General features: G+C 45.6%; 1 protein-coding gene across 1 annotated transcript in view; it reads left to right on the top strand.

The window, feature by feature from the left end:
• Nucleotides 1-14,273, top strand: part of LOC147736729 (uncharacterized) — a 127,109-nt gene extending 112,836 nt beyond the window's left edge. The window contains exon 3 of the mRNA XM_086953446.1: nucleotides 11,023-14,273. Within this exon, the coding sequence (XP_086809572.1) occupies nucleotides 11,023-12,230 (1,208 nt within the window). The 3' untranslated portion in view covers nucleotides 12,231-14,273. The remainder of the gene's footprint in view (nucleotides 1-11,022) is intronic.
• The last annotated feature ends 455 nt before the right edge of the window (nucleotides 14,274-14,728 follow it).

The following is a 14,728-nucleotide window of genomic DNA, read 5'->3' on the forward strand; positions in this document are numbered from 1 at the left end:
ACGTAGGCATTCCTGCATATCAACTTAGGAGACTCCAGTTGATGCAAAATCAGGCTGCCCGTCTGATCTACCACCAACCAAGAGATCAACATGTTCGCCCTCTCCTAAAAAGTCTCCACTGGCTTCCGGTTTCTGCCCGCTGTAAATTTAAGCTTGGTTGTATCATCTCCAAATCCCTTACAGGCCACAGCCCCCTTTTCATCTCCTCCATACTTCACCCATATGTCCCCCCCGCACCCTTCGGTCATCTCAAATGGCCCTGCTATCTGTTCCTAGATTCAAGCGGAAGAAACACGGTGGCCTTAGGTTTTCATTTTTAGCCCCTTCGTTTTGGAACTCCTTACCCCTTTCTCTTAGGTTGTCTTCCCCTTACTCCAGGTTCAGATCTTCCCTCAAAACGTACCTCTTCACTGAGGCTTATAATTAGCTGGCTACTACTGTTATGTTATTTCCTTTCTCTTCTCCCTGCTCCCTCTGTACAGCGCCAAGGAACCTAAAGGTGTTAGTGCGCTCAAAAAGTTAATTTAACATAACATAACATAACATAACAGTAGTGGAACTCATGTGTTCCTGCATCTGCTGCAGGAAATTGAATCCATGAATAGAATACCTCTATCTGCCGATATTCATGTGCCTCTACGACAAAGATTACTTTACCACCTCTAGGTGATACCCCAATATTTATGAGTCTGAAAGTTACACTTTTTCTTACATTTGCAGGGATGATTACAATATCCCGGCCATTTTCTAGCAGATCATCTAGAACTGCTTGGGCTGCTGCTGCAGCTCTTTCTCTTTCTCTATCCTCTTCACTGCCTGACATTTTGTCCGAAAGTTTGCAGAGCAAGTTTCAAGGAAACAGAGATTAGGTGCACAATATTTTGGAGCACTGTATCCTTCAACGTTGAATAAACCAAAATCTAATGCATAGGATTTTTCGTCCTACTCAGTTCTGGCGGATATTAACCTTTACCCACTCCAGACGTCTATTGGAGTATTTACAGGAAAAAGGGGTCTGTGTGAAAAGCACGACTGAGTTACTCTAGTATCTAGCGTTAAATTATCGCCTTACCAAATGTTGGGCGCCATGTAGTGTAGTTCCTATATTCCCAATAGGCTCTGCGTATTAGAATAATATATACTGCAGCTTAGACGTAGGACTGCGGTCAACTAGGTCTCTGCCGAATATATTAAACTTAATTGTGTGTGCCAGCTAGCTCAGAGGTCACTAGAAACTTTCTCGAAAGTACAAGAAGGGATTAATTTCTGACAACCATATAACATGACAACTTTGTTTCCCTAGAATTAAACGTATCTCTAGAGTCGCGGAAACAATAGATAACTATTTTACTCAGTCAATTGTGCATGCTTAGTTTCACCAGAGTTGCTGAGAAAGTAGAGAGACGGGCGTTTTCAATAAAAGGTATTTATTGAACAGTCTTCTATCTCAAGCATGAGAAATGTACTGCTACAATAGTAGTGCTGGTTATAAAGTACAAGGCATATAATACGAACAGTATTATAAAGTAGTACTGTAAAAGCATGATATGGTTTCTAAGCCATAGGTTGCTTAAAATATACAAAATGCATAAAATACATACAGTGATAAATGAATGGCTAAAAGGTACTCAACTGATGCTTCTAAAATACGCCTACCCCAGTGTACCTGACCTAAGCCTAGCACAAGGAAAGAAGTAAGTGAGGAGTAGTTTAAGTTTAGTAATCTCTTTGCCGAGAATCTGCCAAGAGTCTAATCAAGAATTCTCTAAGGGTCTAATCAGCTCCGTACCTTGGTTTAGAATGAAGGAGGTCTTGTATCTCTCTCTCAGGACTCGATTTCCCAGATACCCGCAAGGGTAAGCCCGAAACACTGGAGCTGGATTTCTCAGCAGGAGAAAAGGCAGAGTCTCTCAGCTGACCCTGGAGGGTCAGCTTCCTTCGGCACTTGCTGCTGCAGGGCGTTAGCAAGTAGTTAGTCGATCTGCTCCAAAACCACTGTGTGTTTTACTGAGCAAATGAAGGCATATTTATAACTTGAAGGTGCCGAGTTTGACGTATGATTGGACTTAATAACGTCACTCAAGACTCAATTCCTAGAAAGTCAAGTCAAGTCAAGTCAAAAAAATTTATATAGCGCAATACATACCCAGAGGGTCTCAAGGCGCTTGGGGATGGGTGGGGAATTACTTCTCGAATATCCAAGTTTTAAGTTGCTTTCTGAATGGTAGGTGGTTTTGAGTGAGGCGAAGGTGCAAGGGAAGTGAGTTCCAGGTTTTGGCCGCTAGATAGGAGAATGATCTTCCTCCCATGGTGGTTTTGTTGACCCGGGGAACAGCAGCGAGGGCATGGTTGGAAGAGCGAAGCTGGCGGGAGGGGGTGTAGAAGGAAAGACGTGTATTGAGGCATTCGGGTCCAAGTTTGTAAAGGGCTTTGTGTGCGTGGGTGAGGAGGCGGAAAGTTATTCTCTTATTGACGGGGAGCCAGTGGAGGTTTTTCAGGTGACCAGAAATGTGTTCTTTACGCGGGATGTCTAATATGAGTCTGGCTGATGCGTTCTGGATGCGTTGGAGTTTTTCCTGAAGTTTTGCGGTGGTACCGGCGTAGAGGGTGTTTCCGTAGTCCAGGCGGCTTGTAACCAGTGCGTGGGTGACCGTTTTTCTAGTTTCGGTGGGGATCCATCGAAATGTTTTTTTGAGCATGCGAAGAATGTTGAAGCAAGATGAAGAGACTGCGTTGACTTGTCTGGTCATCGAGAGTGAGGAATCCAGGATGACGCCTAGGTTCCGTGCGTGATCCGTTGGGATGGGTGCTTTTCCAAGGGCCTCTGGCCACCAAGAGTCGTCCCAGGCGGAGGGGGAGGTACCTAAGATAAGGACTTCTGTTTTGTCTGAGTTCAGTTTCAGACGGCTCTGCTTCATCCATTCGGCAACCTCTTTCATTCCTTCATGTAGGTTGGTTTTGGCGAAGTTTGGGTCTTTGGTGAGTGAGAGGATTAGTTGAGTGTCATCAGCGTAAGAGATGATGTTGAGGTTGTGTTGGCGTGCGATGGTCGCGAGGGGGCTCATGTATACGTTGAAGAGGGTGGGGCTGAGTGAAGATCCTTGTGGCACGCCGCAAATGACTTCAGTGGCCTCTGACTTGAATGGTGGGAGGCGTACCCTCTGAGTTCTTCCGGCAAGGAATGAGGTGATCCATTCCATTGCTTTTCCTTGGATTCCGATGTTTCTGAGTCGTTGTAACAGGGTGTTATGACAGACTGTGTCGAAGGCTGCGGAGAGGTCGAGGAGGATGAGGGCGACTGTGTCTCTGTTGTCCAGTAGAGTTCGGATGTCGTCTGTTGCTGCGATGAGTGCGGTCTCAGTACTGTGTTTGGCTCGGAAACCGGACTGTGAGGAGTCGAGGGATTTGTTGGCTTCGAGGAAGGCGGCGAGCTGGTTGTTGACAGCTTTCTCGAGGACTTTGGCCGGGAATGGAAGGAGCGAGATGGGGCGGTAGTTTTTGAGTTCGGTGGGGTCAGCTGTGGGTTTTTTCAGAAGGGCGCTGAGTTCGGCGTATTTCCAGATTTCCGGGAAGGTGGCGGAGTTGAGGGAGCAGTTGATGACGTCTCGGAGGTGTGGTGCTATGATGGAGTCTGCTTTGTTGAAGATGTGGTGAGGGCATTGATCTGTGGGGGATCCTGAGTGGATGGAGTTCATCAGTCGGATGGTGTTCTCAGTGGAGATTGGGTTCCAGTCATTGAGGATGTTCAAGGGGGGTGAAGGTACGGTAGAGGGTTGGGTGAGTTGGTCTTCGGGTAGGTTGTTGAAGCTGTTGTGGATGTCTGCGATTTTGTCGTGGAAGAATGAAGCTAGGGAGTCGCAAAGGGTTTGAGAGGTCGTGATGTCGTTGGAGTTGGCAGTGGGGTTGGTAAACTCTTTGACGATGTTGAATAATTCCTTGCTGTTGTGGGCGTTTTTGTCAAGTCGGTCTTTGAATGCGGTTTTCTTGGCAGTCCGGATCAATTGGTGGTGTATGCGGGTGGCGTTTTTGAAGGCGTCCTTGGTGTTGGTGTTTGGGTCTTTTTTCCAGGCCTTCTCAAGAGAACGACAGAGTTTCTTTCATTTCTTGTGATCCTCGTTGAACCAGGGGGTGTGTTTGCTGCCTAGTTTGATTTGACGTTTTTTCAGAGGTGCTAGGTTGTCGGCGGTGTTGGTTAGCCAATGGGTGAGGTTAATGGCTGCTTGGTTGGGGTTCGATGAGTGGGCAGGGGGGTTTTGAAGGAGCGATGTGGAGATCTGGTCGATGGTGATTTTGTTCCAGTTTCTTCGCACGGTAGGTTGAGGATGGTTGTGGGTTGTGGTCTTATTGTAAACAAAGTGAATGCAGCTGTGATCCGTCCAATGGAGAGTTGTGGTGTGACTGAAGGAGATGTGTTTGCTGGAGGTGAAGATAGGGTCGAGAGTGTGTCCTGCGTGGTGTGTGGGGGTATTAACAAGTTGTTTGAGTCCGAGGTTGGCGAGATTGTCCAGAAGGGTGGTGGTGTTGTTGTCGTTGCTCTTTTCCAGGTGAAAATTGAGGTCTCCCAATTGGATGTAGTCCTCGGAGGAGAGGACGTGTTGGGTGATAAAATCAGTGATGTCTTCAGTGAATTGTGTACGGGGTCGGGGTGGCCTGTAGAGGAGGGTGCCTCTGAGTGTGGTCTTGGGGTCGGTGTGGATCTGGAAGTGAAGGTGTTCGGCGCTAGAGAGGTTGACGTCCGAGCTGGTTGAGATGCGGATGGAGTTCTCATGGACGATGGCGATGCCTCCTCCTGTTTGGTTGATGCGATCTTTTCGGATGATTTTGTAGCCTTCCGGGATGGCTATGGTGATGTCTGGGGCTGAAGAGGCGTTCATCCAAGTTTCTGTTAGGAAGGCGACGTCTGGGGATATGGTGTCTAGTAGATTCCAAAGGTTGATGGCGTGGCTGTGGACCGATCGGGTGTTGAGTAGGATGCAATTTAGGTGGTTTGCGTCAGGTCTATGTTTGGTGTTAGTGGGTGAGGATTTGGTTTTTGTGCCGTCAAACTTGCAGGAGTTGCATGTGAAGGGTCCATGGGTGTGTCCAGGTGCGGCTTGGGCGCAGTTGGGGAGTCGACCGGGGTTTAGGGCAAGGACGGAGGAGGAATCGTATGTAATGCGGGTGGGCTGGGACTTAAGGGAACCAAGGGGTCTGGCGCTGGGCGCGGTCTCGGCGCAGACGGGCGTAGACGGGCTTACCTTTGGCGCTTCTTCGGCGCGGCCGTAGCGTGTGGACGCTGCGCGTTGGGACATGTGCTTTAAATGGATAGAGGAGGGGGCGGAGCGTGGGAGGGTCCGCTGGGAGGCGGTCTCGGGGAGGCGTCTCAGGGGAAGCACAACAATCAAGATGGTGGTGGAGCCTCGAAACGAAACTCAGCAGACAATGCTAGTAAACCTGAAATGCCCAACTAGAAGCAGCGCGGTCTCTAGGGCACCGGGTGAGAGCGCTACCCCTTCAGTAATGCTTTGGCCACAGAGCGCTTCAGTAAATCACAGTCTAAAGTTTAAATTCAATGCGGAGTTAAAATGCTAATGCTCAGCGCGCAGTTACAATGCAGAAATCAATGCGGAATGCGGAGTTTAGATAATAATTCTCAGCGTGCTAGCAACGATACCGATCTGAAGTCAAGCAGGTCTAGATCAGTATCAGCTGTATCAGTATCAGGGCGTTGTAATTGGCAGGAGTCAGGGAGCGAGGGAGGGAGCGGCCTTTCGGGACGATGTCCAGGCGGTCACGATCTGAATTGGGAGGTGGGAAGCCCTCTATTCGTGGGTGGGAGGGTCCGCTGGGAGGCGGTCTCGGGGAGGCGTGTCAGGGGAAGCACAACAATCAAGATGAAACGAAACTCAGCAGACAATGCTAGTAAACCTGAAACTGCTGCAGAACTTTTCCAAGTCGTCATTTGACTTATCATATAGCCTGTAGTAAATGCATTTAACTGTAGTGATATATTGGTATTGTGGGGCTGCACAGAAAGAGCATTACAAAACTCTCATGCAAGTATGTTGTTTGCTGAATGATGCAGTCTTAACTCTGAATGCTGACAAATGTGAATTCCACAAGAAAAGCTTGAAATTCTTCAGCCATGTCTTTTGTGATGGAGGTATGAAACCTGATCCATCTAGAGTACAAGCATTGTCTACTGCAAATCCCCCACAAGGCATTTCTGTCTTACGATTATTTCTTGGAACGGTCAATTACTGTTCTAGATACATACAAGACTTTGCTATGGTCATTGCACCAGAACTAACCAAAAAGTATGTGTCTTTTCATTGGTCACGTGAGTGTGAGAAGAGCGTCCAAAAAATCAATTTAGAGCGTCATTGAAATGCCCGACTTTGATCCCAAACTCCATACAGAGGTTGTAGTTGATGCTAGCCCTGTAGGGTTTGGCGCAATCATTGCACAGCACAACGGACCGCCAAATGCCTGGAGACATATTGTGGTACGTGCCAATAAGAGCCAGTCACAAACTGAACGTGCATACTCGTATCCTGAGAAAGAAAGTTTGGCACTGGTTTGGGCTTGTGAATAATTTCCATGTGTTTGTGTATGGAAAGCCCTTCACATTAGTGGCTGATCACCAAGCATTGTTGATGGTATTTGCCAATCCCACAGCAAAAATGCCTCCTCGAATTGAGCATTGGGGTTTGAGGTCACAAGAATTACAACTAAACGATTCTTCATCGTCCAGGGAAAGATCAGAAACTGGCTGATTATGCCCTGGTGCCCCATCTAAGACAGTGGAGGATTACATCAAATTTATTGTGAAATCGAGCACACGAACTGCCATGTCTTCAGAGCAAATTGCCACTGCCACGAGCCAAGGTAGTGGCATGTCAAGATTAAAAGTTGTGGAACCAGTATTCTAGACCTCTCACTAATGACAGCGAGTATATGATGTTCAGAAATGTGAGATGAACTTTCAGTAACGCAGGAAGGCCTCATTCTGCAAGGTACACAGATTGTTATTCACCAAAGTCTCTGACAACAAGTAGTTGAATTTGTCCAAGAAGGAGATCGAGGAATAGTTGCCAGTAAGAGAGCTCTCCGTGATCGAGTCTGGTTTCCGTATCTTGACAAAAGGGTCAAAAAAGAATTGAAAACTTGTCACATATGCAACTGTCTTTCATCTCAAGTTATTCAGCAACCTTTGATTGTGTCAGAATTGTCACATCATGCTTGGGTGAGAATTGCTATTGATTGTTTATGGCCCTCTGGATAATGGACATTATCTTCTAGTTATTGTTGATCAATACTCCCATTTTCCATTGGTAGAAGAACTGTCATCCACTGCAAATGAGCAGGGTTATTCAAAACCTAGATGGCATCTTTGCGACATGACTTGTACCTGCAATCTTAAAATCTGACAACGACCCACCTTTTAATAGCCGAGAATTCAAAATCTTTCTAGATCACCTCAATATAAAGCATCAAAAAAGCACTCCCCTTTGACCCCAGGCCAATGGTCTGGTAGAACGCCTCATGAGTACTCTAAAGAAAGCTGTTCAGCATTCTGCATTGGGGAAGCTCGACCTCGAAGGTGTTTTGAACACTATTCTTTGAGGTTACCGTTTGACCCCCTCACTCAACCACAGACGAAACCCCTGGAACTATCATGTTTGGAAGAGTAATAACACCCAAGCTTTCCCAATGGGAGGGGCGGGGTGTGACAGGGGATACATCTGCATTCATCTGCATGCTGTTAGTCTTCTTGGGCTGGGAGAGGGGTGATTCACACTTACATTTGAATAGGTTGTGTTCTGTCCTCACTCAAATGGCTGATTTATCCCCTAGTGATCGTCTGGAGCCAGGAATGGGCTGCAAGGGACTGTTGTACACTTCTGAGGGTTCATTTGAAGTCAGGAAAAAGAAACAAACGTCCGGGTTCGTTGGACAGTTTAGATAATGTCTTGTTTTAGTGTAGGACTAACGGGTATCCCCCTTTAAGCACCCTCTGGTTGTTTATTCTTTCTTAGAGGGGCATGTTTTCCATGAAGAAGGCAAAAGAACTAACCACATATTCATACAATAAAGAACATATGTTTGTGTGTAAAAAATTATACTGATGTTATCCAGATAGAGTTATCAGGTGGGGAGACAAATAAAAGGAGTTGGTTTGGTTGTCTATACCTAAATTTCTGTGTTTCCATACAACAACAAATGGACAATTTCTTAGACAAATTGATTAAATAAATAAACGTTTTTTCCTGATTAAGAACATATCACTACTTTAGTTCGGTAACAAAATACAAGTTTTATTCCACAATACAATGTTATAAAAAACAAAACATTAAAACCATTATACAATGTACATGTTCATCACAATATTATTAAAATACAATAAAAAGGTCACAGAATCAAAAAGGTCGACGCGGCGTTTCGGCTTTTTTTCTAGTATGCCTTCATCAGGACTGATTCTAGACAATTAAAATAATAAAACACATAGTTACCAAACATGTAAATACCATCTTTTAACATCATTTGTCTGTCCATTGTTGCTTCTAAACCCCTTGGTAAAGATTTTTTCTCCTTTTCTTTTTATGTTACATTTTTAGTTATACTAAACATTCTTACTCCTGTGCTATTCATGAGGTTACTTACTGGAAAAATCTTACAAGAGTCTTCCCACTGTTTGCCTTCCCCATGGATATATCTACTCCACCTATAATGGAGACACCCATTTGCTCCTTCACTAAAAAAGAGAAAGTACCTCCCACAATCAGGTGCGTACCTTGTTGATCCAGTTGAGTTTATTATCTCCCTGGATGGAACTACTTGGTTCTATGAGAGATCCTTTTTTGAAATTAGGACTTGTTGCTGCTTTGCCAATTCAATGTGTGCAAAGTTGCTCTGTCTCCTAAATAGAGAGCCAATGATTAATAATCATTTTCTATAAATAAATGAGTTTGCTTATTAAGGCTGCGTTCCATAACCGAAACCTTTCATTACATACCAACTCATGGGTTTAGAGGATTTCCTTTACTTTCAGACCAATTTGTCCAGGTTTCTACGGTACGAGGTTTGGAGCTCTCCTTTTCTACCTGTGGATATTCAATTGCCTGTAGTGAGTGTTTTATTTTTATTATTTTCTCTGTGCAAAAAAATTCATTTTCATTTGAAGTCACCCGTTCATCAAAGACATTTTTGAGTATATGTACTGGAGCTCTGATCCCATGTTTTTAGACGCTGCTTGGGACTTGTAGCCAGACACTGTTGGCTCTACAAACTGCTCATTGCCATGAGGACTGCTGTGCTGCCTGGAGCAACAACCCTTTCAACTAACTGCCTTGTTGTGTTGACCTGCTGCTGCTGGGCTGCAGGAGGGACTACCAATTTGCAACCTAACTCTATGTGCTGTCTGCTGCCTGCCACCTCCCTTTGTTCCCCGAAGTGCTCTCCAAGGGCTTGTTTGCTTGCCCCCTGTTCTCTTGAGTTCTCACGGCCATCAAAGACCTAGTTGCCTCTTTGTGCACCGTGGGCCTACAGTACAGCGCTCTGACCAGGGGAGTGCCTTTGTGCATTCTATGGAAGTGCTCCATCATTTACAAACCAGCATGTGGTGAGCGTTTCTTCTCTAGCGTGAACAGCGTTGTTTCGCCTGGATGAATTACCAGAGAAACAAACACGTCCTTGAGCCAGCGTGCTCACTGCAGCTGAATTGTATTGTGAACCTCACCCCGGGAGTCTGGCATGATATCGCCACCATCAGATGCCACCAAGAACAAACTAGCGTGGCCCCTCTGGTCGTGAAACTCGAGGAACAGCCCCCTGAAGACTTGTACTGCTCTGAGGTGGTACAGTCAGCGTCTAAGGCTGCAGAGCTACAGGAGCTGCACAAAGCCTTCAAGGCAGGCCTTTCGACGATACGTTGTTCTGTAACATGCGGCGGGCCAGCATTCTGAGGCTCATTCCAGCCAGCCTCGCCCTCTGGTTTTAACGCGTATACTGCACGAAGCTCTCAACGTCGGGTCCCACTCCTGAGACATGACAACATTGTTAGCAAGTTACAGATGCCCTGAGGACAGTGACCCGGCACCCACAAAGGTACTGTGAGGCAGGTTGGGTCTAGAAGAGTGGTAAAGCCGCCTGCTCTCCTTCACGGGTGGCTTGGTTTCCCTTGGGCAAAGAGACGCGATTCAAGCGGCCCCGGCGGGCTCCGGAGTCGCAAGAGCGTGAGGGGCATTTCTTGTTCAGCATTGTCTCTGCTCTGGAGATGACCGCAAGAATGGTGCAGGCCGTCCATAGAGGAGAACTGCTGGAAGACACAAGCTCAATTACTGTTTAGCGTTTAGTAGGTGCTCCTGCGCCGTACGTTTGGTTTCTAAATGCAATCACTTCAACCACGTTCACTACAGTTACCGTATGAAGTGTAATAGGAGCTCAGGTGCGCTGTGACCTATGTTTTCATAGTAATGTGTGTTTTTCTCTGTCAAACCTACATTATTTGTACTAACAGTGTGATTTAAGTCTTTTTGGTCTTGTTTGATGTACAATATAGAATTTCTTTTTACATAATCCTGCGTGGTTTCCCTTTTGTGGTTTACTCACTGTGTTGCTGCGCGAGTGTGTTGCACAAATGCTCTGCACATTGCCTGTTTAAACTAGCCTGACTGCTCTGCGCCAAGCTACCAGAGGGTGAGCGCAGGTTATCTCAGGTGCGTATCTGGCTTACCCTGACTAGAGTGGTGGATTCTACCTGGCTTAGGTGCCTACCCTAGCCAACCAGAAACCCCATGTCCAACAGTGGTTCTTGTGAATCACTTGATTTCCCAGCATGCTCCTGCTGCAGGACCAGGTCAACACACTTTATGTAGGAGGACTAGCCACCATTTGTGTCTCAAAGGGAAGTGTGACTCTTTTTCCTAGAACATATATTTTTTTTCCCTGAATTGTAACTGTTCACTTCTCCATAATATATCAATGCAGCTTTTTCAAGAAATATTTTCTTCATGTAATTTTCAATGTTTTTCTATTTTGCAGAACAACAATCACATCTAGAAAATATGAATGGGAAAGAAAGCCATAAAGGTTCCGGAGGCAAGATTAATTTTACTCAAAATATCTACTTAAAGAAACGACGCAGAATGCACATGAGGGAGAGATGCTTTCCTTGTAATGTGTGTGACAAAGGATTTATCAATGAGACACTTCTTGTGAGGCACAAAAAAGGACACATCAGCCACGGGCCATATCCCTGCGAAACGTGTAAAAAGTGTTTCACTCAAAAGGCAACTTTTTTACAGCATCAAAGAACACACACTGGAGAGCGGCCGTATCACTGCACAGTGTGTTCCAAGCGCTTTGCTCATAAGAAAGGCCTTGTACGGCATCAAAGCGTACACACAGGAGAGAGGCCTCATCACTGTACTGTATGTGCAAAGAGCTTCACTCAAAAGCAAATTCTCCATGAGCATCAACGCATACACACAGGCGAAAAGCCTTATCGCTGCACCAAGTGTGAGAAGAGCTTCAGTCTAAAGACAAATCTACGAAAGCACAAACTAATACACACCGAAGAGAGACCTCATCACTGCACTGTGTGTTCAAAGCGCTTTTCTCAAAAGGGAGGCCTCGTACGGCATCAAAGAGCACACACAGGAGAGCAGCCTTATCACTGCACTGTGTGTTCAAAGCGCTTTTCTCATAAGTCGACCCTTGTACAGCATCAACGCATACACACAGGAGAAAAGCCTTTTCGCTGCACTCTGTGTTCCAAGCGCTTTGCTGATAGGAGTACCCTTGTACGGCATCAAAGCATACACACAGGAGAGAGGCCTCATTGTTGCACTGTGTGTTCCAAAACCTTTTCTCAGAAGACAAACCTTGTACTGCATCAAAGAACACACACAGGAGAGAAGCCTTATCACTGCACGCTGTGTTCCAAGCGCTTTGCTGATAAGTCGACCCTTGTACGGCATCAAATTGAACACACAGGAGAGAGGCTTTATCACTGCTCTGTATGTGCAAAGAGCTTCACTCGAAAGAAAATTCTTCTTCAGCATCAACGCATACACACAGGAGAAAAGCCTTTTCGCTGCACCTTGTGTGAGAAGAGCTTCAATCATAAGGGAAATCTACGAACGCACCAACTAATACACACCGGAGAGAGACCTTATCATTGCACTATGTGTTCAAAGTCCTTTTCCCAGAACGGAAGCCTTGTACGGCATCAAAGCGTACACACATGAGAGAAGCCTTTTCACTGCACTGTGTGCGAGAAGAGCTTAAATCAAAAGTCAAGTCTCGTCACACCAAACACACAGGAGAGAAACCTTATCACTGCAAAGTGTCTTCCAAGCACTTTTCCCAGAAAGAAAGACAATGTATGGCATCAAAGTGCACACACAGGAAAGAGGCCTTATCACTGCACAGTGTGTGGGAAGAGCTTTACTGGTAAGGCACATCTTCTACGGCCCGAAGTTTACACTCCAGGGAGAGGCCTCATTGCTGCACAGTGTGTGAGAAGAGCTTTACTCGAAAGGCACATATGCAACGTAACCAAATAATACACACTAAACTGAACCCTATCACTGCACAGTTTATGCCAAGAACTTCACTCAAAATGAACGTTTCTACAACACCAATAAATACAAACTAGATCCATTTTCACTGTAACAATCTTATGTCCTGCTTACCCCAAAGTAAGTTTCACTGGAATGTTGTAATTTAGCGAGGGCTTATAGCCAAAATGCCTAATGGCCAGTGTTCCCTGTAGGGTACGTGCATTTAGTGTAATAACCACGAGTGCGCAAACTCCGTTGCGAAGCGCATACACTTCACACATCACTGAGGCACCATTTGCAGCTTTTGCTTTTCAAAAGTGAGCAGTGTGGAAAAAAAGATCTCTTGCGTGAATGAGCACAGAGAGCAGATCTTGGGCCTAGCAACATACCACAGCGGAAGAGGGGAGAACGTTGCAGCGTGCCTCTTAAACGGCAGGTATCGGGTTGCCGAGGTTCACAAGTTATGCAGCATCTTTCTTCTTCGCATGCCGTTTGCTGCACTAGTTTCTGAGAGAGGCTGCAGGGCTTTACAGGCAGCTGTGGCTCTCCGGGCGTGATCCGTCCCTTTCAGATTAATTTATTTTAAAAGGCCATGCACTAATCAGCATTGTTCGGCATTTAAGTGCATGATGTGCGGCATACTGATGTTTAAGTCCCAGCTAAAGTTGTGTTAATTGCAGGGTTTTTAGCTCTATTTAGCAGTGATATAGACTTTAATCTTGCTCACATCTAGGATAGGTATTCTTAGCTTGTGTTGGCCCTTTTAAGCCCTTTCTTCCAGACCTAGAAGAGGCCATCTATTGCCTATTGGCTTTGGCCTGTTATTTTTACTTATAGTAGAGGTTGGATCCTGTGGTCCTGACTTTATATTACACATTGGTATGGTTTATGTAGGTATTCTGACAGAGCTAAGGGGTATTTCATCCCTTTCAGGCCTACAGGCCTAGAACTAGAGGGACTCCATCTTGATGGAGCTGAGAGGCTTCAAGGGTAAAGGTAATGTTTATAGTTAAGGCTGTTGTGTGCTAGAGGAAAATCCAGTTAGGACTGCTTCTTATCCGAGGAATGTGTTTTTCTCTTGGGCCCAGACGTAACATGCAGATGCGCACTACGGTTGCGTGGAAGCCTTGGAGCTGGCACAGGAATTCGGTGGGAGGCAGCCCTTTGGTGGAAATTTCCATGAGGGGAGAGGAATCCATAATAGCGAGCTGCAGGAAAGGAGGAGTGTTCATTCCAGCTTGTGTGCAGTTCAGCTTGGAGCTCAGTTCAGCTTGGAGCTCAGTTCAGCTTGGAGAGAGAACAGGATGTCTGCTGGAGCTGCAGAATAGAGTGCAGTTCTGGAATGGAGAAAGAAGGCAGACGATTGCTGAAGATGAGGAGAGAGAGCAGTGCAGAGAGCATCAAAGAAGGCTGTCAGCTGGAGCAATTGAACCAGAGGCGTGGTGATGTGGTGAAGGAGGGAGAGACAGAGAGAGCCCTAATCCCACCAGAGGCAGAGAGAAATCTTCCTTCTAATAGGTGAGGTAGTCTGAACTAGTCCCCTTTACACTTACATCTTAATCTTGTTCTTATTCCCTAGGCTATTGTATGTCTAATCTTTTCCCTTTCAGCGGTGTGTTACCCCGCAGATAAATTGTATGTCTAATCCTTTTCTTTCAGCGGTGTGTTAAAGTTACTGCTAGTTATAGAGACCCCATAGTTTTGTATATGTGTACTTTATTATTGTTACAATAAACTTCCCCATTAATTAGTGAATTAGTGTGTATGAGTTTTATATGATAAAGCTAGCCTGTCTTCTAACAGAAGGGAGTAGGAGCGCTTAAATCAAGGAATAACTCAATCACATAGTGTGTATATCTTTGTCCCCATACAGTGAGGGTAATCCCCTTTCCTAGTCAGGTAGTACTGTTTGAACAGATGCTACCCCTGATCAGGTAAGTAATAGTGAATAATTAGGGAGATAGGAGACCTGCAACTAAGGGATAAAGTTAGTACACCATCCCATAATCCTGTAAACAGCGTCTTCTGTTCCAAAGCATAGGTAACCTTTTTCTCCTAGTCAGATGTTACAGCCAGAACAGATGCTGCCCCTGATCCGGTAAGTCTGAATAAATAGGGAGAACAGGGAGCCCTTGAGCTAGGGAATTGTTGACACTAAGTAATTCGGCTATCCCATAATATTA

Source organism: Lissotriton vulgaris, chromosome 1_2 (genome assembly GCF_964263255.1).
Source record: "Lissotriton vulgaris chromosome 1_2, aLisVul1.2, whole genome shotgun sequence".
NCBI lineage: Eukaryota > Metazoa > Chordata > Amphibia > Caudata > Salamandridae > Lissotriton > Lissotriton vulgaris.